At 39.9% G+C, this 27383-nt stretch overlaps 1 protein-coding gene across 12 annotated transcripts in view; it reads left to right on the forward strand.

Annotated features, from left to right (window-relative positions):
- The first annotated feature begins 15939 nt into the window (after positions 1 to 15939).
- The window catches only part of Prp4k (pre-mRNA processing factor kinase PRP4K), a 33808-nt gene continuing 22364 nt past the window's right edge, over positions 15940 to 27383 (forward strand). For 11 of the 12 annotated variants that reach the window (XR_015005127.2, XR_015005128.2, XR_015005130.2 and 8 more), the window contains exons 1-3: positions 15942 to 16125; positions 23058 to 24251; positions 26042 to 26215. Coding sequence is in view for 1 of the 12 variants with exons in the window: in XM_085699354.2 (XP_085555480.1) it covers positions 16085 to 16125; positions 23058 to 24251; positions 26042 to 26215 (1409 nt within the window). In the remaining 11 variants the exon portion in view is untranslated. Of the gene's footprint in view, positions 16126 to 23057; positions 24252 to 26041; positions 26216 to 27383 lie in introns of all 12 variants that reach the window. The other variant, XR_015005137.2, reaches the window with a different exon arrangement.

Consider the following 27383-nt stretch of genomic DNA (forward strand, 5'->3'; position numbering starts at 1 on the left):
TGGGGATGGGGGTTCACAGCTTGGTCCTGCTTTCTGTCTGGTCTCTGCTTTCTAATCCTCAAAGGCAAGAAGAGGTGGGGAATCATAGCTACCCCCTCTCACAGCCATGGAAATGATTGCCCCCATGCCTTCCCAAATGATGGTACATATTCCCTCAAAATATGAGCCAAGGCGGGGCATGAAGATGCAGGCTCAGCACTCAGGAGGCTGAGTCACATAGCTAGATCTCAGTGAGTTCAAATCAAGCCTGTTCTACACACTGCATTCCAGGCAGCCAGAGTTATAAGGATGCCATTTTCCCCACTTCTCTTTGCTTTAAGGAATATGTGTGTGTATGTGTGTGTGTGTGTGTGTTTATGTATATGTGTATATATACATATATATATTCTGTATACATGGAATAAATATGTACGTAAGATATATATGAATCTATGTATATATATTATATATAAATTTTAATATGCATATAATTTAATTTTATTTGTATATAATGTGATATATACATGTATGTGATTTATTTTTATATATTCATATTTAATATGTGTATAAGATGTATATATTTCTCTAAAGTTTAATTTTAAAATTATTTCCTTGGTCATTCCTTTTCATGCAAGTATTTGTTATCTCTTACCCTTAATATATCTTGAAATTAATCCATGGGTATAAACTCAAGAATATCTATGCAAATGCTCTGCAATGCTCATGGAAGAAACGTATGGATTTGGACTATGCACACACTTCAGCCAGATTTGGTGGAGCAGCAATAAACAACATTCAGATACAAGAAACAGTGAGTTTTGCCGCTCTGTGGGAGTAAAAATGTACATGGTTACTTTAACAGTCTAACATGAAACTTTATATTTAAAATACAAAGCACTATTTTTAAACTCAGTATAGTTTTTCTGAACACACAACTAATTCTCCATACATTTGTGTTTGTTGCCCGGAGCTATAATTTAGTTCTGTTCCCCTAAACAATCTCTCCCTTCATATACCATACCTCTAAATCTCTCCTGCATGAGTTCAGGCTATTTATATAACATAGACCACTCTTTGTTTAATTTGCCAATCTAAGCCTTGCTTCATTTAAAAGAGGCACTGGAGGGAATAAATCATAGAAACGGAACTTGCTCCCCAATTTCATGTGTGGGCAGATAGAAAGACATCTGTGCAGCAGTGATCCGGGAACTGGGGCATTCCACTTGCTCTTGTTTTTCCAAGGGTGAAAGAAGAGATGAGTGTAACCATGGAAATGTTCCCTCCAAAAAACACAGGTCTTAAACAAACCTCCACAACCTAGAAAACACAGGAAACCAGGAGTTCCCGCTTTCAGACAGAGAACTCAGCGTCACCATGACAGACAGTAGCTGGCAGGGATTCATTTCCAAGACAGAAAGACCTGTCTCTTTCTGACACAGCCTTTTGCTGTCAGTGTGGGCAAGATGCTTTCCTTTTACCAAATTAAATGTTTGTTAACAACTGTGAAAATGAACCAAATGTCTAAATTTTTCTTTTTAAAATAATTATCATTATCATTATTATTGATAATGTCATGCTATGGTACATGTACAGAGGTCAGTGGTTAACTTTCAGAAGTTGATTCTGCCCTTCTACTGTGGGATCTGGGGTTCAAACACCTTTACCTGCTTTGGAAACCCTAGCTTGAATCAATGATTCATCTTATACTGTTAAGTGAGACATATATATCCTATCTGAAGTGTTGATGCACACCTTTAATCCCAGGACTCAGGAGACAGAAGTAGGTGGGTCTCTGTAAATTTGATTGAGGCTAGCCTGGTCTACATAGGAAGTTCCAGACCAGGCCAGCCAGAGCTATATAGTGAGTTCTCTCTCTCTCTCAGACACACACACACATACACACACACACACTGTATCACAAATACAAATGTAAGAGAGGTTGCTTAGGTACTGGCAGTTGAAAGACAGTGGAATATATACCCTGACTTTGAATCTATTACTGGATTAAACATTGTTCAGATCAGAGCCCTCATGAGTTAGTAATCTTTGGATATAGTCTCTCAGACACACTCAGGAGGTGAGCTTCAATACTCTATTAGGTGTCTCGCAATCCAATTAAGTAGACAATGAAGATTAACCATTGTTATTTTTATTATTATTACTGCCCACCCTGCTTGAGACAGGATCTCACACCGTAGTCCACTAAACTGGAATTCACTATGTAATCCATCCTGGCTTTGATCTCACAGCAATCTTCCTGCTTTAGTCTCCAAAGTGCTGGGATTACTTTGAGTTTTGAGTTACAATACCATTTTAACCATTTTTAGGTTTTACTAAAACTAAGAACTTTGTTGCTCATCAAAATATATTTGCATGGTATTTCTTTTTTTAAAAAAAGTTCCAATAAAACCGAATGGTGGTGGCACACGCCTTTAATCCCAGCACTCAGGAGGGAGGGGCATGCGAATCCCTGTGAGTTCAAGGCCAGCCTGATCTACAAGAGCCAGTTCCAGGACAGGCTCCAAAGTACAGAGAAACCCTGTCATGAAAAAAGAAAAAGTTCCAAACAAAAACAAATTTAAAACCATATGCTTGATAATTAATATCAACATTCAAAGATTCCTGGAGGCAGGATTGCCATTTTTGGACTGAGGTTGAGGTAAAAGTCAGTGTATGACTATTTTGTTTTTCTGACCTTCGGTTTGAACTCCAATTTCTCTCTCTGAGTTTTTATTAATTGTGCTTCAGTTGATAGGAAGATAAATAACTAGTAAAAATATAAGCACAACAGATTGAAAAAGTGAATCTAGTCAATAAAACTGTACAGGGAAAGGAAGCAATAAGAAAGTTTAACAAAGGCAATGTAGTAGCTGTCAGGAGAAATATCAATTACCACAATCAACTTGTGAGAATTAAAAGAAGGCAAAATAAAACTGGACATAGTGGTGGATGTTTTTAATGCCAGCATTTGGGAGGCAGAGGCAGAAGGATCTCTGGGATTTGAAGGCCAGCCAGAGCTACATAGTGAGATCCTGTCTTGGAAAAGCAAAAACAAACAAACTCTAAAACCAGAACAAAACAAAACAAAGAAGGTGAAACAAACCTTCAATATTATTATTTTTTTAATTATTCATTTAGAAAGTTTTAAAATGTGCCCAAATTAAGATGTGGCATTTGAGATAATAACATTAATATAGTACTTACATGTATTTATTTTATGAGTTTTAGGAGGCATATGAACAAATTGGTCAGTATATAAATGTATGTGACTTAGCTAAAAAGCACAAATCACCACTGAGTAATGGCCCATTCTTTTCTTTACCAGAGTCTAAGCAGAGACGTCCTAAAGTAAAATGTGTCCATCTAAGATTGACAGGCTCAGAAAGCACAATTAATCTTTCCAAATTACAAAGCCCTTAAATCATTCTTCTACAATTCAAATCCTGACTACTTACTCAGAATCAAACATTTAATCAACAGATTATCTCTGATATCTCAGTCCTCAGGAAATAATAAAACCTACAGTAGAGCATATAAGACAACCCAGGGATGAAGGAAAATGGTAAGTGTGTGCTATGTTTCCCCTCTTTGAACATTTCCATTTTCACAAGATAGGCCAATGGCTGTTGAGATTGATTACATGATAAGAACAAAATCATACTGGTCCTTTACTGCCCTCTGATGGAAGATGCACATAGGTACACAGAGGCTTTCTCCCGTAACTGTAGGCCCATTTGTCAGCCTTACATGTAGATGATTTAGAGCAACGCACTTAAGACATAGGAGGATTACAATGAGCTGCAAACTTTACTGACAATTAATGTTTACTTAAATGAGTAAACATTATTTTTAAAATATAGAAATTATGTAGACTCAGGGATCTCTCTCTAAAAAAAGGAAAGGGAAATTGGATGGGATAATAGGTAGACTAGTGTGAGTTTACTCTCACTAATAATAATAGTGAGTAATAGAGTGAAGACTTGTGAGCTATTATTTATAGGCAATTTACATTGGTATAGATTCTTGTATATTGATACAAATTCAAATTATATTGAATATGCTCTTATTTTTGTTTACAATATTTGTACACATAAGCAAAGTTATTTTGTCATATTGTATGCATCCATGCTTCTACCTCTGTTTAAGACATTTTGTATATTTATACAATTTTAGGATATATTTATCATATTGCAATATACATTTCTACCTCTGATCAAGATACTTACACATTGTTTAAACTTTGAACTCATTGTCCTCATTTGTTGCACAGTTGTTTAAAGATTGTTTAACATTCTAATATAAAGTCTTAGTTTTTAAGCCATATAGGCATTAAGAATTATAGGTCAATAGTCATCCATGTTTGTCATACTTAGAGTTAGACTAAACAAGTTCTTTAGATACATAGTGATTGTGTTCTGAATAGATAGGTAATCTTCAACCACTTCAAAGAACTGTATAACATGGCATTTAAATAAATTAGAGTTCTGTTGACATGAGACATGATTACTCCTGGTAGCACTGATATATTCCAGAGAGTCTGAGGCAGCTGATCACATTGCAGCCAAGAACCAGAGAGAGAGATAAATCTTTGTGCTTAGCTTTCTCACTTTTATTCAGTCCAGGACCTCCACTCATGGAATGGTGTCACTCACCTTTAGGGTGGGCTTTCCCACCTTTATTTTCCTAGTCTATACAATTCCTTATAAGCATGTTTTGAGACCTGTTTCTATAGTGATTGTAAATATTGTCCAGCTGCCAATCAAAATACATAATTCACGATGAAGAGAAATTTGTGCAGGAGGAAATAAGAAAAACTGTAGGCTTCCAGGGAAGAAAAAGTATAGCATATTTGAGGATTACACACTCGTGTTTCATTGAATTGTGCCTGAAAGCAGAGACTGACATCAGCAGGGCTCAAATCATCAAGGCCGTGACAAGGCATGTTAAAAAGTTTGACTTTATTGGAGGTGTTATTTTCCAGGCACATGGTTTGCAGCTAGAGAATGGCATTGTGCTTTGACAGTGTACTCTGGTTTCTGGGTGGGAAAGAATTTGGAGCAAAGCAAAGACAGAAGTAGAAAAGTCAGAGGAGAGGTAACTGCAGGAATGATTGAACACTGTATTAGGGTTCTCTTTAGAGTAGCCTACAGGCTATGGTCCAACAGGCTAATTCAACAATGGCTGCCTACCAAAGGAAATTCAAGAATCCAGTCGTTATTCAGTTCACAAGGCTGGATATCTCTGCTGGTTTTCAGTACATGCCAGAATACTGAAGAAGCTGGCTCTACTGTCAATGAAAGAATGGACTCACCAGCAGGAACACGAGAAGAACACGCAGGCAAAGAACAAGTGTTTCCTTCCTCCTTCCACATCCATCACAAAGGTTATCACCAGAAGGTGTAGCCCAGGTTTATGGTGGACCTTCCCACCATAAATGATCTGGGATCTAGGGTGGGTCTTCCCACTTCTCATTATTTGAGAAAAATTTCTCACAGGTGTACCCAGTCACTTGGGTTTTGGTTAATTCCAAATATAGTCAAAGTGACAGCCAAGAACCTGTGTGAGGTTCTCAATAAACTTGGGCCTGTTAAAGTTCCCTCACTGGGGGTGGAGATAGGGGTGTCATTGGACCTTCATCTGAGGTTCCAGCCACTCCTTCTCTAATTGCTCCAAGTCCTTTCTGCACAAAATTCTGCCCCAGAGTTCCATGTCCTTGGAGGACACAGAGGGTGGTTGGTGAATAATGAAGAAAGGTCTCCAACTTCGCAGCTTTCAGGAGAATGTCACCCATGCCCAGATGGGACTTGTCAGCACTTTTGGGGTAATTCGCACTTCTCACCTATGCTCCAATAAGTAAACCCAATAAACTAATTGGTTTCCAAGCTAGACTTTGGTGGAATCATTTTTTTGTTTGGTTGTTGGTGCTCTACATGGGGAAAACAGACACATTCATGTCTCAGGAAATGTAACAGCAAAGATTCACAAGACCAAGGCTTAGATTGAGAATGTGCTACTTGAATTTGGGGAGGCAGATAAATTCACTGTTTTAGTAGTAAAATGAATGGTGCTTGCTGATACTTGATGATAATCCTGAAGAACTTGATGATAACTTATTTAAATAGCTGATGAATGAAGCTGGAATGTACTGAGGTAAGGAAGACAGGAGACAATTCAGCAGAGAGAAAGAATAAGAATAAAGTTTTAGCCAAGTTCCATGCAATCTTCCTTCCCTCTTAATTCATTTATTTGAGTTTTGAGATGGGTTTCTGTTGAGGACCAACCTCAACAAAAAACACTTCTTGCCAGGGTAGAGGCATGGGAAAATAAAGACACAAACCACAAGACAGTATTGGGAGGGAGTTTCAGGGATTTTTCAGATCCTGAAAACCACCCGCGTTTATTTTTCCACAGTTTTTATATGAAACGTAAACTGGGGGAGAAGATAACAAAGGCTTCTTAACAGGACAGCATGAGACTTCCCATCATCAGCATTCTGTTGCCTAGGTAGCAGGATGACTCAAGTTGTGGTTTACTCGTGTACACTTGGTCCCGTAGGCAGAAAACACCCCTTCCCCAGGTGATCTCATAGTTACAGTGGAAGGGGCAGAAGTACTTTGGCATATCCTGATCACCTGTCAGTATGGTACTGAGTTTTCTTAACTTCAAAAGAGCCAGGCAACCACCTCCTGAGTTGGAAGGTGCAAATTACTCCTGTAGTCTCTCAAGTTCTCTGACCACCAGACAATGCTGAGAAATGGGTCTGCATTTCTTGGCTCCCACAGGTTTCATGTAGCCCAGGTTGGCCCCTAATTCACTTTGTAGCTCGGGATTATCTTGAGTTTCTGATTTTCCTACCTTCTTCTGCTAAGTGCTGGGAAAAGTGATATGCGCCACCATGTCAAGTTTCAGTAAAAGATTCCTATAAGTCAGTCAATACACACATACACACACACACACACACACACACACACACACACACACTCAGCATATAATTGACAAAATAGTGGAAAGGCATGTGCTGTGGGATTTCAATCCCTTTGGCCAATGGCTTTTGGGGATTATGACTCCTAGGATGTGGTCTTGTATATGGACAGGACAATTTGTAAGTTTAGGGAGAGGGTCTCATGCTCTCTTGTTCCCGCATTCTCTTGGGTGGTTGGAGCAGAGGTGACCTGCTCTTCAGCCCTGGACAGAATGACTGGACGACTGGATTGGACAAAGGCAGCTGGATCAGCGACAACATCTAAATCGTTCTGTATCAGTGAGTGGTTACCCCTATTTTATACCTAAATAAACTCTTGAGAACCCTTAACAGACTTGTGTGTCATCACTCTACCGGCATGAGACTCTTTAAAAGAATGCGCAGAGTAAGCAGCTGTGACTGAAGTGGCAAATACAGGAGGAAGGGTCACTGAGTCCTAGGTCAGAGGAAAGGCAAGAGCGCATCATGCTAGGTGCAGACCTGTTGTGATCATCCCTTAAATACTCGTGCTCTCTTTGGGCAGTGATTTCAGCATCAACTTCATGTCTTATTCCACATAGCAGTGGCCACTTAGTCCCTATGGCTTACCCACGTATACCTCTCCCAGAGACTGCAATGCACTCTTTTATCCTTTAATGGTTTACAAGGCATCTCCATATCACGTGGTTAATCCCATTCAGCGAGTCATCGAGCAGGTGTGTCACTTCACAGCCCTGGATTCTCCTAAGGACAGCTCATTCTCGGCTCATCCCCGCTGCAGGTCTTATTACCCATTATAGGGAGCACACAGACACTGCTGTAACAAAGGAAGCATACAATCCCAAGCCACAAAGGAAAAGATAGCCATCTGGGGATTGCTCCCCATGGATACTCCAGCCCACACGGATCAGCCACTTGAGCTTGTCTCAGCACCTACGGCAAGGTCATCTAACCACTCCTTCCCAAGTCACCTTTGGGACGTGTCAGTCCTTGTTAAGAAGCCAGTTGTGTTGTGTGACTTTTCCTGAGAAGATGAGAACAAATGTCTACTCATCCCAGGTAGGGAACCAATGACAGAGCAAAGAAACAACTCCATCAAAACCCAACCTGGCAAACTAATAAATTGATCTACCTTTCAGGCAGAATCTCCTTAGCAGTTACTACCACTTGTTATGCCTTGGGTGAGAATGAAGCTTAAGAGTCTGGTAAGGTTTTTCCTTCCTGAGTTTTAAGAAGTCTTCCAAGTGCTTCAATTTGGAACTTGGTGCCTCCCCCCACCCTCTCAAGTCTCACTATGCAGCCTCTGGAAGTCATAAAGATCCTCCTGCCTCTGCCTCCTGAATATTGACATTAAGAACTGGGCCCCACAACAGGGACTTTCTGAGTCTTAAAGAACCTCCAACCAGGACGAAATCACTACACAGCAGAGCAGAGCAAAGCTTTAGGTAGAAATTACCTCAGTCTCGAAGTAGGTTGTTTTCTAATTTTCTGAGAAATTGCCATACTAGTATCCAAAGGGGTTGTACCAGTTTGCACTCCCACCAGCAATGCAGAAGTGTTCCCTTTACCCCACAACCCCTCCAGCATAAGTTGTCATCAGTGTTTTTGATCTTGGCCATTCTTACAAGTGTGAGATGGAATCTCAGTGTTGTTTTGATTTGCATTTCTCTGATGACTAAGGATGTTGAGCATTTCCTTAAGTGACTTTCAGCCATTTTAGATTCCTCTGTTGACAGTTCTCTGTTTAGGTCTGTACTTAATTTTTTAAAATTGGATTATTTGTTCCTTTGATGGCCAATTTCTTGAGTTCTTTGTATATTTTGGAGATCAGACCTCTGTCTGATGTGGGGTTGGTGAAGATCTTTTCCTATTCTGTAGGCAGTGTTTTGTCTTGTTGACTGTGTCCTTTGTTTTACAGCAGCTTTTCAGTTTCAGGAGGTCCCATTTATTAATTGTTTCTCCCAGCAATACCACTTTTGGTATATACCCAAAGGATGTTCAATTGTATCACAAGGACATGTGCTCAACTATGTTCATAGCAGCATTATTTGTCATAGCCAGAACCTGGAAACAACCTAATTGTCCCTCGACTGAAGAATGGATAAGGAAAATATGGTATATTTACACAATGGAGTACTGCACAACAGAAAAATGTAGTTCAGAAGAAATGTACTTTTTCACATTGAACTTGATGTACTGTTTTTCTTTGGGGGAGGGAGCTCAAGGTTCAGGGCGGTAGTGGACCTGAGAGGAATGGGAGACGAGTGTGATAGGGGTGTGTTGTACAAAATTTCAAAAAAAAATAAATAAATAAAAATATTAAGTTGGAAAAAGAAAAGAAATTACCTCAGATAGCAAACTGAATTCCACAAGGGGAAAAACAAAACAAAATCTGGGAGGATAAAGTTTAACATAACAGAAGCTATAAATTCATATTTACTTCTTCAGTTCTCCCATTTCTTTAAAAGACCTACAAGCAATAATTATAAAAAAATGTATTAGTTAGGTTAGTGTTTCTACCATACAAAATAAAGAAACAATCAATTATATTAGAGTAGGATTTCCATACTCACTGGAACTAAATTAGTAACTCCAGCTCTAGTGAACGAAGATGTGCAAGCTAAGCCAGCCCTAGGATGACTAAGATGGAAATCAGCTTTTAAAAAGTGAAAATGTATCACTAAAGAAATTTTAATGCTATATTATAGTCACTGGATGCAAAAGAAAGTCATAGAAGAGGGCTAGAGGAACAAAAAGGGTTAGAAAACAAAACATGGCTGACAAATCTAACTGTATAATAGCCATGTTAAATGTGATCAGATTAACCAATCAAGATGCAGAGATTGTTACACTAGATTTTAGTGTAATAATAAAATCCAATAAAATTTCTTCAGAGGAGACATTCCTTGGACTGGCTGGCATTGCTTCTGCAAACATCAATCAGGATAAAGGCTACACCAGTACCAGTATCAGACAAAAGAAACTTCATAGTAAAATCGTTACTAGTGAAATGCAGAGTTCTAGTTTCATTCTGTGGCTGTGATAAAATACTCTGGCCAAAAGCAATCTAGGAGACGACAGGATTAATTTGAGTGATACTTTCAGGCTACAGTGCATCACTGGGGTAAGCCAGGGCAAGAACTCAAGCATGAACAAAAAGACAGTTCCGCCCTACCAGGAAACTCATTCACAGCCAGATACAGCAGAAACCATGGAGGCATACTCCTTGCTGCATGATCATAGACTCATGCTTACTTAGTTTTCTTAGAGTCAGGGCTGCTTGTCCAGGGAATGGTGTTGCCAGCAGTAGGATGGCCCTCCTACCTGAATTGACAATCAAGGCAGGTTCCTAAGCCAATCTACTCTTGGGAGTGCTGTGATTGAGACTCCTTTCTCTGATGACTCTATGCTATGTCAAGTTGACAGTTTAGCTAACTAGGATACACAGATACATTTTTATGATGGCAAAGTATTGAATTGTTATGCAGGTATAACACTGGCAAGTATATCCACATTAAAAATAGAGAATCAAATACTAAATATGTGGTTAAAAATAAGTAAGAAAAGAAAAGGGAAAGGCACCTCAACAATAGCTGAACACTTTGAGACCCGACTTTCTTTTTTATTTTGTTTGAGACCACGTCTTCTGTGCCTCAGGCTGACTCCCAAGCTCACCAAGTAGCACGGGATGACCTGGACACCTGCCTCTACTGCCCAAACACTGGGATCATAGGTGTGAACTACTGTATTTGGTTCTAAGACTCAACTGTCTTTCTTTCTTGAATGTGTTATCTGTGTGTGTGCGCGCGTGCGCGCGCGCGCGCGCACTCATGCATGCATACTAGGAACTTAGGTGAAGCATGACTAATAAAAACTGAGAGAGAGAAATTGGGGTTCAACCTGAAGACCAGAAAAGCAAAGCAGCCAGCCACTGGTTCTTACCTTGACCCCAGTCAGAAAATGGTAATCCTGCCTCCAGGAATCTCAGAATGATACTGTACGCGAGAGCTGTTTTCTCTCATTTTACAATCCTCTTTAGTGCTGGGATTAAAGACATGCACCACCTGGTTTCTATGATAAACTAGTGTGGCTACTGGAATTAAAGGTGTGTGCCATTGCTGCCTGGTCTGTAAGGCTGGTCAGTGTGGCTGTTTTACTTTGCTGATCCTCACATAAGTTTTTATTTAATAAATTTTATTTATTAAAATATAAGTGAAATGCCACTACACATTGGACTTCATACATGCTAAGCAAATGTTCTGTCACTGAGCTATAGTACAGATAATTTCCAATTAGACACTTGGTTTGGGATTAAACAAATATAATTATTCATTGCTATTTAATTTCTTATAATAATTTGATGCAATGAGAAAATTTTCCATGTTACTGATTTATAAGATTAGTAAAGTTAAAAAAATAAGTCATGCACAGTTACATAGCAAATGATGAGGCCTAAGTCTGTCTTAAATGTCATGTTCTAAACACTGTTCTAGCTATTGCTTCATTAGTTATATATATATAGCACAGAGCTGTTATGAGCTAGGCACCTTGTAATGAGGACAGAAATGCTCACTGAAACTAAAATTAAGTAAAAATTATTGTTATATGAGAAAGCAAATCATTATAAACTATATATGTATAGGAAGGAGGTCTGCTTGTTCATCCCAGCCACCTGGCTGCCCAGAACCAAAATAATCACACAGAAATTGTCTTAATTAAAACACTGCTTGGCCCATTAGCTCTAGCTTCTTATTGGCTAGCTCTTACATCTTAATTTAATCCATTTCTATTAATCTGTATATCACCACGAGGTCGTGGCCTACCAGCAAAGTTTCAGCACGTCTATCTATAGCAGTTGATCCATGGCGCTTCCCTGACTTTTCCTTTTTCCTCCCAGCATTCTGTTTAGTTTTCCCTGCCTACTTAAGTTCTGCCCTATCAACAGGCCACTGTAGTTTCTTTATTCATTAATGGTAATCACAACACAGAAAGGGGACTCCCACGTTACATATGTTCTATACTGAGTGCATAAAACACTAGAACTAAATTTCCACCCCTCCACACATCTAGAATCAGCTCTTTTCTTACATTGCTGTTAAATACTAAAGGCAACCACCCAAGCTAACACATTTTTAAAAATATGGTACTGAGGTTAGAACCTAGGGCCTTGTACAAGCCACCCATGTGCTTTACCACACTGAACTATCAATCCTCAAGCAAAAACACTTCTTCTTCTTCTTTTTTCAGTTTATTTATTATGTATATAGTGTTCTGTCTGCAAGTATGCCTGCAGGCCAGAACAGGGCATCAGATCTCATTGTAGATGGCTGTGAGCCACCATGTAGCTGCTGGGAACTGAACTCAGGACCTCTGGAAGAGCAGCCTAACCTCTGAGCCATCTCTCCAGCCCCGAGCTAACATACTTTTTAAAATGCGATACTGAGGTTAGAACTCAGGATCTTGTACAAGCTCCCCATGTGCTTTACCACTGTACTATCAATCCTCAAGCAAAAACTTCGAAGTGGCTTTTTCCCCCTATACCCAATACATTAGTAAATCCTATAACCTGTCCCTTCATAACTTATCCATTTCACCACATTACCTCTCTTACAGCAATCTAAGCTACCACCATCTCAGTGAGATTCCTAGATTACTTCTTCACTGAGAAAATGCAGATCCCTAGAAATCTATTTCCACAAAGCAGCCAAGTAAATCTTCTAGGATAAATTTAATCATGTAACCCTGTGATTTCCCTAAGTTACTTCATGCAGTTAATTTGTAATGAAATCCAAATTCTACAGCTCTTTATGGCTTTATCCCCACACCTTTAACTCTTTCTCTCTCTCTCCCTTTCTCTCTCAGGTTCTGTCTATCTACATATTCCTAGAATTATGTAGACCAGGGTGACCTCAAACTCATAGATATTTGCCTGCCTCTGCCTTTTGAGTGCTGGGATTAAGGGTGTGTGCCATTACTCAATGACTTCTGCCATAATTTCGTCTTCACTATCCTTAGCAAATTACTAGACCAAATACATAATATAATCCTATTTTGAAAAACATAATACACATATGCATAAATATGAGAAAGGATATTTCCAAACAGGAATAATCATAGGTAATAAGATTACAATTAATTGTTTCTTAATGTAAAAAAGTTAATTTCTAATTCCAACAATTGTTATACCAAAACAAGGAAAGGCATTAAACCCTTTGCATCTAGTGCGGCAATAGAGCAACCAGCTCCCAGACCTTAGCACAACCTATGCCATGTTGGAAGCACCATTTTTATCTCAGAACCTAGCACATAGGTCCCAACACCTGCTAAAACTGGAACATCAAATTAACCCATCAAAGACCTGGTCCATGATTCCAGGATCCAAGAAAGAAAGTCTCTAAACGGTCAACTTGCTTTTTGGCTTCTGTAGTTTTTCTCCCTTACTGTTCTTGCTAATCAAAGTGTGACAACCAGATGTGGTTTTTCTGCATAAAGGACAAAAAGAGATAAAGCTTGGGGCTGGATGATTTGGGTAAGTTCCCTACACAGTCACCAGCAGGCAATACAGATTTTCTATGTGTTCTTTACTGGACTTCCCATGCAATGATAGTACTTATACATAGAATATATAAAAATAAATCACATGTCACCAAAAATAAATCACACAAGAAATACTTAGTAACTACTATGTATTAATACAGACATTTTGGTCATTATTTCATTTTTATACAATGAGAACCACTATCCCCATATTACTGATTGGAAAAACTAGAAAAATATAAAAGTGAGTTATCCTTAGCTACACCATAAATGAAGAAGCCTTTATTGACATAAATCTTAGATTCTTTTAAAAATAGTTTTATTACATCTTATTTGTGTGCGCATGAATAGAGGCCATTAGACAATTCATGAGGGGGTTTGAATATTGAACCTAGCCTCAGGCCTCTTGGCAGGCATCTTTTCCCATTGAGCCACCTCACCAGCCAGCCCCCTTGCTTTTTCTAAACATTGTTCTGTTTCTTTGTATTGTTATAATAGCGCAAAAATTGACACAATCTAGACACCTAGCAACAAGAAAAACAATGCAACTAGATGTTTGCCAAAGCAGAATGACATAAACACTGAGGGCTATCACATCAGAGAGCAAACTATGTCATTGTGAACACAAGCGTGAGAAAATTAAATATTTCACACAGGAAAAGACTAAAAATAAACCGACATATTCTTGTTAGTTCAATGTGGGTAACGGAGGGAGAGTTTTTTTTTTTTTTACTTTGTGTTTGCCCCGTTTTCATAAATGCACCAGAACTGCTTCAAAACAACAAAAAGCTAAATTAAGACAAGAGGCATGATGCCTCCTCACGCATGTTAACATCAGTTTGGCATCTTCCCAGAAAACTCCAAATTCCAACTCTAAACTCAAGTGCTGTCCGCTTGACTGGCGTTCTACATCCTTCAAAGACATCTGGAAACTACAGGAGTCATAGGAATTTACGATGCCCGTAATTTGTTGGTAGTCTGTCACAATGAGCCTATTAAGAGCTTACTGGGATTGATGACCAGCTGCCTTTTAGAAGGTACGAGTTTAATAGCTTTCCACTGGAATAAACTTAACTCAAAGATATTTTCCAATTACTTCCGGAATGTGCATCTCGTTAAAAATAATACTCGAAGCAAGCACAGGTGGTAGGAAAAGATGAAGCGTTCACAAAGACGCGCTTGCCTCCAAAGCCTCAACTTTTTGCACTGTCTGCCCGCGGTGCGCCAAGCGTTGTCTCCAGTGTCACCAAACAGAGCGGAGCTCTACTGGAGGGAACCTGGGATCCGCAGGGAAGCGCAGAGCGCAGAGGCACTCTCCGCAACCGCACGGCTGACGCCGCAGGCCAGGAGGCGGAGACGCGCTGGGCAGGAGCCCGGAACTGGCGAAGCCTCGCTAGACTAACCCGCCGCAGTAGTGTGGCAGCAATGACCGCGGCCCGCTTTGAACACGCCCACGCGTTTCCCAGGACGCACGCACGCCTGCGTCTTTCTAGGTGCCAAAGACTTCCGGGAAACTGGTGCGGCTTTGGAGCGTTCACTTCCGCCCCGCTCCGCGGAACCTGTGGCTATGGGTCACTGCGTTCCGATACCAGGGATCCCGAGGCGGGAAAAGTACTAGAAGGAACTGTTTGGTCTGTCCGTCACTTTGTAAACGTTTCTTGAATGTTTAATGTTTGATTCACCTTTACTAACTGTTAACTGTAACAATATGGAATGTTCTAATCTTCTCTTTCGCTCCCAAACTGATAATAGCGTGGAAATTAACTTGGCGGGGAAAAAAAATCTTCAAAGGAAAAATTGGGAAAAATTTTGCCAAAAATTCTGACTGCTTTATTCTGCTCTTTTTGTTTCGTTGTGCTTTGTTTGTTTCCAAGACAGGGTTTCTCTGTAGCTTTGGAGCCTGTCCTGACCTGAAACTAGATCTTGTAGACCAGGCTGGCCTTGAACTCACAGAGATCCGCCTGCTTCTGCCTCCTGAGTGCTGGGATTAAAGGCTGCCTGGCTTTATTCAGTTTTAAGAAAGGCTTACGTAAATCTGAAATTGGTCACAGTTCGGTATCGGACAGCGTCCGTTATTTATCTTCTACTTATCCCTTCCAAAACCAGAAAGCTTAATTCTCACATAAAACAAACCACAAAGAACACAGGGTCAAAAGGGGACCTGGGGGAGATTCTGACGGTTTAAAAGCTTTCGGCTAATCAGTCAACAGCAGTAAGAGACACAGAGGTATTTTCACCCACTTCTAGGCCCCATCAAGAATCAGCTCCCAGAGAAGCACGCCCAATACTAGCATCCCACCCCTTTGCTCTTTACTCTAAGTTTCTACACGGAAACACTCAGCTTCCCTACGGGGCGTCGCTCAAGTTAGAAAGGCCTTCGTCCCCGCTCGGCCCGCCCCCTAGCTCCGGAAGTGAGGTCAAGGCGCGCCTGGTCCCGCCCCCGGAAGTAGGGTTTTCTATCCGGATTCTTAGCGCGGACTCGGAGCGCTGCTTTTCTCTACGTGCTTTGCACATGCGCGACTGCTTTTCCCTTCTTCCTCCGCTTCCACTGGCGTCCACGGTTCGCGGAGCCGCCGCAAGCGCGGCGGAGAAGTCGGGAAGTTCAAGATGGCCGCCGCGGAGCCCCCGTTGCTGCGGGAGCAGCCGGAGTAAGTGGACCGTGCAGGGGAAGGGTGGGCGCCGGGCCCGCGGGCCGCCGGCCGAGAGGCGGCGGCGACCTGCGCGACGGGCGGGAAAGTTCAGGCCTAACGGCGACAGCCAAACTTTGCCTTTCCGCGCGCCGTGGGTGGTGCGGTGGGAGGCTTGGGAGCGGCCCCGGCTTTGCTGCCCGTGGGGCCGCGGCTGTTGGGGCGCCGGCAGCACGGCCTGCTGCGCGTCGTTGCCCTGGGAGGCGGCGGCTCGAGCGGCCTCTACAGGTCCAGTTCGCGTGGCGTCTGCGGCTGCCCTGAGGTCGCGCCTTCGTGCTCCTCCCCCGGGGACGAGGGAGCTCCCTGGGCTCGACCCTCGGCGACCTCTGCGTCGGGGAACCGAGGGACAGTGGCGGCAGGCAGACCAAGTCCTACTTTGCTAACGCGTACCCTAACGCTGCGGTCCGAGACTGAGGTGCTAGGGTCGCACTTTCCGACTGTCTCGGAAATTGTCTATGCTAGCGAAGTCCTTCGCCCTCCCCTGTTCAGCCACAGCCCGGTATTTCTCTGCCCATTGGCAGCTTATTTCCAACTTCCAAACTTGAGGCAAAGTAAAGTACACTTCCTGTTTTTTGAGGCCTGACAGTTTTTGCCTAGTTTATTGCCTGTTCTGAAGACACATGGGAGAAATGTTGGGAGTTGTTGCTACGTCTAAAGCGTTCTACTCTGTGTTTATAAGTAAGCTAACACTGAAGTTTGTTGAGACCAAATGAAAACACATTCTCGAATAGGCAAAGGCTAGCCGGTGCTTAAATAAGAGCAGTGGTTTTATTTTTTTCCTCGTGTTTATGCTAGAGAATTTAACTTAAAGGAGAATGGCATTGAAGACAGTGTTGCAACAGAACCACCCACACACATACACACACACACATCTGCATTATCTAGGGTTTCCAGCCTCTCTAGGAAAGCGTTTAATACCGTCTCCAGCAACTTGTGATAGAGGACGGCTTTGCTACCAGATAACTTGACTTCTTGGCTCAGAGTCTAGTCCTGGGTTCCCCTGTCATTTGCTTTACTCAACTTGGCAGAAAAGTCAGCGGGTTTTGTTTGTTTGTTTGTTTTGTTTTCTTTCTTGTTTTTTATTAAGTGTGTTTTGATGTGACAGTTTGGTTTAGCAGAGAACAGATAGGCTTTTAACTAGACACAGCTTATTGTTTCTCATAGAGGTCCTGGTGTGGCAGTTACAGGATGTCAGGTCAGTACAATGGATGTCTTCGGCTGTTCTAGTAATCTCAAAAGTTCTTAGTATTATGCCCGTTTATTTAATTTGAGAATAGAGTTCATTTTGAGGATGATTCAGCCCTATGACATTTGCACGATTAAGTAATTCTATAGTTATAAACATGCATTTGTTTTAGGCTCTGGCAACTGCACATAACACTGGGGGTAGTCTTTAATTTGCCTTCCCTTCCCCCACAGAAGTTGTGTAAATGGAATATTTTTTTCTGTGCCCTATTTTCGCTAATTTGAAAGTAATTAATGAAGAAAGTGACAGTTTGGTATGAAAGCAGGCACTATGTGTGCTTCTGACCATAGTGCTCAGTGTCTAAATGGCTTCTAGTTACACTGATTAGCTTGTAGTTACAGGGAAACTATTTAAATAGAAAATTAAGAAAGAATACATATGTTACATAGTTTAAGAATTCCTCAAAGAGCTTTTGTTGTAATTGCCTGTACATTTGTCAGCTTCTTTAGGTTTAAAAAAAAATTATTTGTGGTCACTAGCGACAAGGTACTATTCAAATCATTCAAATTTTAGCTCATTAATTCTTTTAACAATACTACTGAGGTAGATGCTGTTATTGCTGTTTTTTTATGAATGATGAAACAGAAAAATGGTAGTTTGCTCAAGGTCACACATTTAAATTTGTGCAGTCTGGTTTTAAAGACCCCATTTTGACTGTTGTACTGTGACCCCTTTTCAGTTTTGCTTAAGGTTTGAAATAATTTTTTTGCTAATGTCCCAGAAAGATCCTTGTAGGGGGAGAAGAGAAATCAAGGATCAAACTCGACCCTTTTGCACATATTAATAAGCAAGTATTTTACCCCTGAGCCACATTCTCAGTCTGAGATTATTGAGAAGGGCCTGGTAGTAGGAGTGAACTCAGCCTCACCTATGCTAGCCTAAGTAAGCACTTTGCCACAGAGATGCACTCCACCCGCATGAAGGTTGGCTGTGTCCTTCAGACCAGCCTCCCAAGCATGCCCTGCCATTCCCAGATAAGATGTGTTTTTGATGTAAGTCATTAAAATTTAATCTCTAAAACATGATTTGGAAGCTAGATCTAAGACTAATTGGTCTTTGGGACCCATTCTAGCTGATATATACATCAATTCTGTTTTAAAAATATTTCAGTTTTTAAGAGAAAGTCGTTTAACCACTTACTTTACATTCACTCTGCTTAACATTAATATATATTTTTAAGAATTGTCTCTTTAAAAAACAATTGTCTGGCTTGCTTGTCTTTAATGGATAAGCTGAATCCTTCCAATAATAATAAGACTATCCTAGCTGGGCAGTGGTGGTGTATGCCTTTAATTTCAGCACTCAGGAGGCAAAGGCAGGATCTCTGAGTTCCAGGCCAACCAGGGTTCACAGAAACTCTGTCTTGAAAAGCCACAAATTTTTAAAAAAGAAAAAAAAAAGAATATCAATTGATAACAAGGCGTGATGTTGTAAATCTTTAATCCCAGCTCTAGAGAGGCAAGTCTCACCGAGTTCCAAGCCACCTAGGGCTATATAGTGAGACCCTGTCACAGACAGTCTGTCTTTGATCTGCTCATGATGGTACATGCTTATAATCTCAGCATGTGGGTAGCTGAGGCGGGAGGAATGGCAGTCCCAAGCCAGCCTGGTTGCATTATAATAACCCCACCTTACCCTGCCCCTGTTTTCTGGGAGAAGTCTGTGAAAAAACAAAGATAAAATAACACTAGTGCTGGGTGATTAATGACTTCATGTTATTTTGAAGTTTTTCTGTGTTTGTATTTATTGTGCCAGATCCAAGACCTAGGTTGCTTACAGGGTAAAACTTAACAAATGAACACAAACTTCAGATTCAGCTTTCTTCCTGGAAATTATGAATAAGTTAACTAGTACTTTGTAGTTGGCCATCAGTAAAAACTTGTTTGCACATTCATTTGTTACATTGTAAAACGCAGCTATAAAGAATAGATTTCCGTGTACGGGATTTATATAGTCTCTGTTGTCCATGTAAATGATCCAAGAAATCATCACCAGCAACCTTTTACTAAGCTTTAAGAGAAAGCCATTGATAATGAACCTGTTTTTGATACCTTATTTATATACCCATTTCTTGTACTTATTTATATACCAATTTCTTTTACTTATTTATATACCAATTTTTTGTACTGGTCTAGTTCCAAGATTTGACACATGCCAGGCACTATACCACTAATGTGCCCTTGGAACCATAAACTGTGACACTTGTTTGTTTTGAAAGATCAACTGTAGAAGTTAGCAGTTTGCTGTCTAGGTGTATAGGATTATTTTAGTTAACACTGTCCCAAGGTAATGTTTGTTATCAGGAAATTATAATTGTAAAATTGTAGATTTTTTTTAAGCTAGATAAAATGTCACTATGGCTAATAGAATTTATTTCATACATAAAGTTAAAGGCTATACTTAGCATTCTATTTCCACCATTGAAAAACAAAACAAAAAACCCAGGTGTTTTAGGGGGAGGTAGATTTGAATTCAATTCAAATGGGTAGATTTGAATCACTTAGAGTATTGTATATTAAGTACCAAGGAGTAAGTACTGTGTGTGCGCATAGAAATCTTCTAGGGAGCACTCTGTGCTAAGGAAGGAAAAGCAGGACTCATGTAATTACTGTGACCACATTTTGTGTGAATTTAATCTAATTGTCCCAACAAGCCTATGATTTGTCTGTTACTGCTACCTAGATTTTATAACTGGAGAAATAGCATTAGAGGAGCACCTTTTCCGGGGTTACAACAGCTGTGTTGTGTTGGGGGTTCTTTGAGTCAGGTAGCTTGATTCTAGAATCATCCCCTTTTGATGGTATTCCTTCAGTGAATTAATAACCACCCAGTCATCTCCAGAGTATGTTTGAATAGGTATATTTGTCTAATTTATGTATACAATAATATCTAGCTAGGGGGCAGTTCATGCTAAATACTGTTACAAATAAGCATTTAATATCTTTTTAGGTAGGTAGCATTGTTTTCCCCTTCTGAACTTATAGATACTTTAAATTTGCCAAACTGTAGTCCCAGCACTGGGCAGACAGAAGCAGGTGGATTGTTTGAGGCCCACCTGGTCTACTAAGCAAGTTCTAGAACAGCCAGGGCTACACAGAGAAACCCCATTTCAGGGTTGGGGTGTGGGGGTCCTTGTCAAATCCTCACTATAGTACAGTAGTGGAATCAGGTTTTCAATGCAGCAATCTAGCTTGGAGATTGCTTGCTTTCATTTTAGAGCAGTTTTATGTAGCATGATTTATAATTACTTTCATGACTAAAATTCTTTACTATGAATACTTTTATTTTATACAAATTTAAAATGTGCATTAAATTACCTTTAAAAAGATTAGTGTAATTTTTCTTGAACCTTTCCTCCTTATCAAGATTCAAGGAAAAAAATTGCGATTCAGGGAACCATCCTGTTTCTCCTGTATCATCTCATATTCTACTAGTAAGAAATGGATGCATACTAAAACCCGACTCATCATAAGACAGTGTCCTGCATATCTCTTCAGTACTTTAACAAAAATTGAAGTTGTAGATTCAGGGTTCCTTTTGTCTGATACTGTGTAATGGCTATGTGCCTTCCATGCCTTTGTTGTCGATTGGTACCTTCTCACTCAGAAATACTCTGTCTCCCTCGCCCCTACCAAGTTATTGAGAATAGAGGCCTGCCAGAGGAAGAGACTGTGTCCCCATGTCCTACTGCAGTCCCCAGAATGGTGGTTCCTTTCTAGGTAGCTCAACCATTCCATTAACCTCGCAGTTCCTGTGCCTTTGGGTTCTCAGTGGACGTTTCGTTCTGTCTCAGTCTCTTCTAGAACCGCATACACTTTGTCGCCTAGGGTCTTCCACAGAGTTGACTCATTGACCACAGGCTTCTGTGTGTGGTTTTTTCTATATGACTGCCTTGTGCTGCCAGCTTTCTCCATTCCAAGTGCTGTTTCTCCACATTCTTTCCTCACTCTCTAGAATACTGTTACTGCACCTTTAGTTTTTAGCCCAGACTCCTTCTCAGTTACCATCTTTTCTTTACTGTGCCCACTTAACAGATGGATTGGATTCTCGCCCTTCACACACACACACACACACACACACACACACACACACACACACACACACACACCTTACCCCTGTGATCTACAAAACACCCTTTTTGTCTCTTTTTAAAAATAGGTTTAAGTAACCTTTCCATATTCAACACCCCCTTGTTTGTGTCTTTTGTTATTCGTACTTCTCTAGTGTTTTGTGTAGTGTCCTTTCCCACTGGACTGTACTTTCCTTGAGGGAGGCAAATATGTCCTTGAATATTTTTATTTTCTGGTCACCTTGCTGAAAATCTCTACAGTAGTAGTAGGTCATTTAAAAATGTTCAGGACTGACTAATAGATTTATGATTCTTCCTTTGCAAGAAACAAACAAAATCTTACCCAGAAGCATTAGGAATACATCACTGGAGGCAGACAAACTATACCTTCCTCCAAATTAGTGTGGTGGGCGGAACCCAAGACTATCCTAAATTCACCCTTGGTCCCATCTTGTAGAAAGCAGTGGTGAATTGCTTTCAAAGGGAGATGATACGTGCTTACTGGTTGTCAAAGCTGTGACCTTTGGTAGGATTGGTGCATTCAGTGTGTTATTTCATTTAGAATGTTTTGAATTTACAGTGGCTGTGTTGGGACACAACCCCATGTAAGTCAAGGAGCATCTGCAGTGTTGTCGAGGCTGTGTTTAATCTGGAATTACTGAACACTAAACCTTGATAAGTTGAGAGTCAGACTCTTTCAATAAAACGCAGCATTTAAATAAAATGCAGAACATGCCTTAGTTCATTCTTTTGTACATCCACCTGTGAATATGAACATAATTTGGGATAACAGTTTCTATTGGAAATTCATAGAGAGTGAATAATTTGCTGAACAAATACTAGATCAAGTCCTGCAAAGTTTCTGGTATTAGACTACTGTTGACCTCCAGAATGTCCTTCCTTGTGGTTGTTGTAGCTAGTCAGCTACAAGCCAGGAGTCCTCACTCCTGGCTAGTTCTCTCAACTCTTACCCTATGGGGATTTGTTTATATTGTTACTGTCATCTTGAGAAACTTCCAGTGCACACTGACTGCTTATTTGAGCTTGTCAGTAGTAGCCTTGAGATTTTTTTTTTTTCTTTCAAGAGGGGATGATTTGGTGAGCTGTTCACAAGTAAACTGCTAGGCTTATTGTAGAACCAGCAAGTTTTCTGAGTGTCATGCTAAAGAGATTAGCTTCCCAGTATGTCAGTATCTATGCTTTATGAAAACAGAAAGTGGGCCTTTTGTTTAAGTTTGTGTGAGAAATGCTCGTTTAAAATCAAATTACTAGAGTTTCTATGTAACTAAAATTCATGGGATTTTATTGTTGCTGGTTGGATTTTGTTTCAGTTAAATGATTTTTCTTAAAGCCATACTCCATAATACTTTTAGTTTTTTAACTCAACTATTAAAAATAAATTGTTGTATCTCCACCATCTCAGCACTTATCACACACCTCCTTTGAAAGAAAATATTTGAAACTTACAACTTTTAGTGACTAATGTGTTACATTGATCGATCATTTTATCATTGCTGTTGTTATAACTGAACACTGGATAAGTATTGTGATTGTAAAATGTGTTTCATCCATTTATAGAATGGATGATGGTGATAATTCTGAAAAGAGTGTAAATGAAGAAAATGGAGAAGTATCAGAAGACCAATCTCAAAATAAACACAGTCGTCACAAAAAAAAGAAGCACAAACACAGAAGTAAACATAAGAAACATAAACATTCCTCAGAAGAAGATAGGGATAAAAAACATAAACATAAGCATAAGCATAAGAAACGCAAAAAGGGAGCTGTAGATGCCTCTGACAAAGAAGGCCTCTCCCCTGCAAAAAGAACTAAACTTGATGACTTAGCTTTGCTGGAAGACTTGGAAAAACAGAGAGCCTTGATTAAAGCTGAGCTTGACAATGAGTTAATGGAGGGAAAGGTCCAGTCTGGAATGGGACTCATTTTGCAAGGCTATGAGTCTGGCTCCGAAGAAGAAGGAGAGATTCATGAAAAGGCAAGAAATGGAAATAGGTCCAGTACCAGGTCTTCCAGTACACGGGGGAAACTTGAAATTACGGACAACAAAAATAGTGCAAAAAAACGAAGTAAAAGCAGATCCAAAGAAAGGACTAGACACAGGTCGGACAAAAGGAAAAGCAAGGGAGCTGTTGACATGGTGAGAGAGAAAGCAAATAGGAGCAAGTCCAAGGAGAGGAGAAAATCCACAAGTCCGTCCAAAAGAAGCAAATCTCAAGACCAAGCAAGAAAATCAAAGTCCCCTACCCTTAGACGGAGGTCCCAAGAAAAGATTGGGAAGGCCAGATCTCCTACTGATGAGAAGATTAAGATTGAAGATAAAGGTAAAATAAAAGATAGGAAGAAATCACCAATTGTAAATGAAAGAAGTCGAGATCGATCTAAAAAATCCAGGTCCCCAGTTGACTTAAGAGATAAATCCAAAGACAGAAGGTCAAGGTCCAAAGAGCGAAAGTCAAAACGGTCTGAAATTGACAAAGAAAAGAAGCCAATTAAATCTCCTTCAAAAGATGCCTCTTCAGGGAAGGAAAATAGGTCACCCAGTAGAAGACCTGGCCGGAGTCCCAAAAGAAGAAGTTTATCTCCAAAACAGCGAGACAAGTCAAGAAGAAGTAGGTCCCCACTTCTCAATGACAGACGGTCTAAGCAGAGTAAATCGCCTTCTCGAACTCTGTCTCCCGGTAGAAGGGCCAAGAGCCGATCCTTAGAAAGAAAGCGAAGAGAGCCAGAGAGGAGACGACTTTCTTCTCCAAGGTAACCTGCTTAGGAAACACTTCATGCTTTTTACTAGTGCTTTATATTTTAAAGGGAAAATAGAGTGTGACGGTATTTTTAAATGAGATAGTGATTAGTTTCATAACTTTAGTGTAACTTAGTACATTAGTTATAGTAACACTGAAGTGTTTTGTAGTAATTTATGTATGTTTTATGAATAGTTTGATGACCATTTCTTTCAAATTCTTGACTTAATTTAGCCTCAAATTTGTTCAGTCAACCATTTAAATCGAAACAATTTACTAAATCTGCATGGGATTATTTTAGCTCGCTGAGGGGGGCAGTCCTTCATAAACTCTCTTTTTAGGGGAGGGTGTTGAGGCATGGCCCCATGATATAGATGTGACTGGCCTCGAGCTTAGTGTTCTTACTTGAGTCTCCTAACTTCTGGATTTACAGGTGTGCCCCACTACGCTAGCCCTAAGCTAGTATATTATACTACCAAAGGAATGATTTATTAGAACCCTAGAATGCAATTTGGGGAAAATGGAAGAGGCTTTTTAGAAATTAGCTTATTGTGTATATAGGAATTGTGTATTTGAAATTATCTGATCTGCCAGGTTTTACTTAACTAAAAAGGTGTTGGGTTCTAAAGATGGAATGAATTCTTAACTATTTATTCATTGCTATTAATATGTTCCTGTAACTATGAGTTAATCTTAAAGTTAAATCATCACATTCTGAGAACTCTCAGGAGTGTTTTCAAGAAACTCATTATTCTTCACTTCTGAGTCGCCTTACATTAAACATCTCCCCTTTCCTTCAGCATTCTGCTTTGAGGCTTTACTGATCTTATCTGAAGTGTTTTAGTTGTCCCAGTTTGCTTGGAGTTCAATAGGAAATCTGAAAGTTTTATAGAAGACCAAACTTATATATTTGAAAAATCCCCCCTTTTTAATCATAAAAAAGATACAGACTAAAGAAAAGGTCAAATAATACAGAAGCCTATTAAGTCCTTTGCCTCCTCATCCCTCTAAGCCTCTCCCAATAAGTTTATACCCTGCTAGCCCGCATCATAAGCACATTATAGTTGAATATAAGTGCTTTCTTATAAATGGAGTCTGCAAATTATCTCAAAGTACAAATGGTATACTATTTTTTGAAACATGCTTTGATGACAGTATATAGGTCATTTTTTTAATATTTTATAACCACAGTAAGTTACAGTGTAGCTGTTCTGTATTTTGCTGATGAACGTTAGATGGGTTTGTTTTTCACTATTGGATACAGAGGTTCTGCTGGTTATATTTGAAGCTTCTTTGTAGAATAATCCCAAGTGAATTTGCCCAGTCTCTATATGTACAGTTGTATCTTAGAAAATTTTACTTAACTCTGAACTCTCACATGCCCCAAGGTGCGCGCACACATACCCACACATATAATAAATAAAATAGGATTTTTTGACCACAGAAATATCAATATATAGACACTTCAAAATGAAGAAGTAGATTATAAGCCAGTTAGGCGAATTTCCTTTGAGCTGTATATTTGAAATTAGAGTTTCTTTTTAACATGAATACCCTTTAATTCTTACATTCTGAGGTCATGGGAAATACTTTCATTATATGCCTTCTGTAGCACCATAATGCCAGTGGGGTCATCTGACTTTAAATGGTAATTCAGAGTAAATTAATCAGAGTTACTCTCTTTTAAGTTTGTAAATCTTATGCTCTTCACATGTTGAGAGAATTCTTTTAGTTTGTTCTATGTCAAAAGAATTCTTTTAGTTTGTTCTATTTTTGTCTTAACCTCCATTTTTTTCCCTTAAGAACACGGCCTCGAGATGATATTCTCAGTAGATGTGAACGATCAAAAGATGCTAGCCCTATCAATAGGTGGTCTCCAACCCGAAGAAGAAGTAGGTCTCCCATTAGAAGGAGATCCCGGTCCCCGTTGAGACGCAGCAGGTCTCCAAGACGAAGAAGCAGGTCCCCTCGGAGAAGGTAAATAAATATAAAGGCACAAATGTTATCGTCTCGACTTGTTCACCTTTTACTCATTTTGAAATTTTAGTTAGCTGCATTGGCAGGTTTTCCCATAGACCATTTTTCTCTGAAACATTTTTGTTTGTGATCCCATAGCCACCTCCTGCCAGCATGTGATATTGCACACAGTTTTCTTTAGTGCAATTTCCTTTAAAATTCATGCAAGCCATAGGTCTTCAAGAACTCAGTTACGGGGCGAGGGAGATGGCTCAGTTGCCTTTCCAGAAGACCCAAATTTGGGTCTCATCATTCATGTCATGTGACCAAAACCACTTGTAGCTCCAGCTCCAAGGGATCCAGTGCCCACTTCTGGTTTTCTTGAACACACATGGTATTCATGAATACAGGCACACATAATAAAAGGAGTCTTTAAAATTGATAATACTTAGATTTTTTTTTTTAAGCTTGTAGCAAGACCTTTTTTAAAAAAGCAGGGTTGTATAAGTAACTTGATTTTTGGTTAGGATTTCTGACTAAAACATTTCAACTCATTGTTTGAAAACATTTTATATAAAGTGTATTTACAGTTTAATAAGAAAAGACTTAAAATCCGTGCATACATTAACCTGAACTTAAGCATAAATGAACATTTTTTTGTCAACCTTTAACGTCGTTTGAAAATAGTTTAGGAAGACAACACATTAAAGGTTTACATTAAAACCACCTTTTCATGTTTCTGATGATTTACTTCTTAAAACTATCTTCCTAGAAATGGGAATACATAAAAGTGCTTCTGCTCAGTGTAAGGTTTCTGCCTTTGCCAAGTTTGTGTGTACCAGTGTGTACAATTGTGATCTCCTTCCTGCACAGACTCGGCAGGTGACGTTCCTCCTGCTATCCTCTTGGCCACTCTCTTCTCAGTTGTAGATCCATTTTCTGTTCGTAGTGTCATCTTTTCGTGTGTTCAGGTGTCCAAGATGCCCAAAGGGCATTGGGTCTCTTGGAACTGGAGTTAGAGGCAATTGAGTCACAGCAAGTTGTGAGCTTCCTGATGTGGATGCTGAGAACTGGATCTAGTTCATCTTTAAGAACAGTAAGCTGGTCTAGAGAGATGGTTCAGTGCTAAAGAGTCCTGGCTACTTTTTCAGAAGGCCTGGATTTGGTTCTTAGCACCCACATGGTGAAT

This window comes from Myodes glareolus, chromosome 14 (genome assembly GCF_982192425.1).
Source record: "Myodes glareolus chromosome 14, mMyoGla1.1, whole genome shotgun sequence".
Lineage (NCBI taxonomy): Eukaryota > Metazoa > Chordata > Mammalia > Rodentia > Cricetidae > Myodes > Myodes glareolus.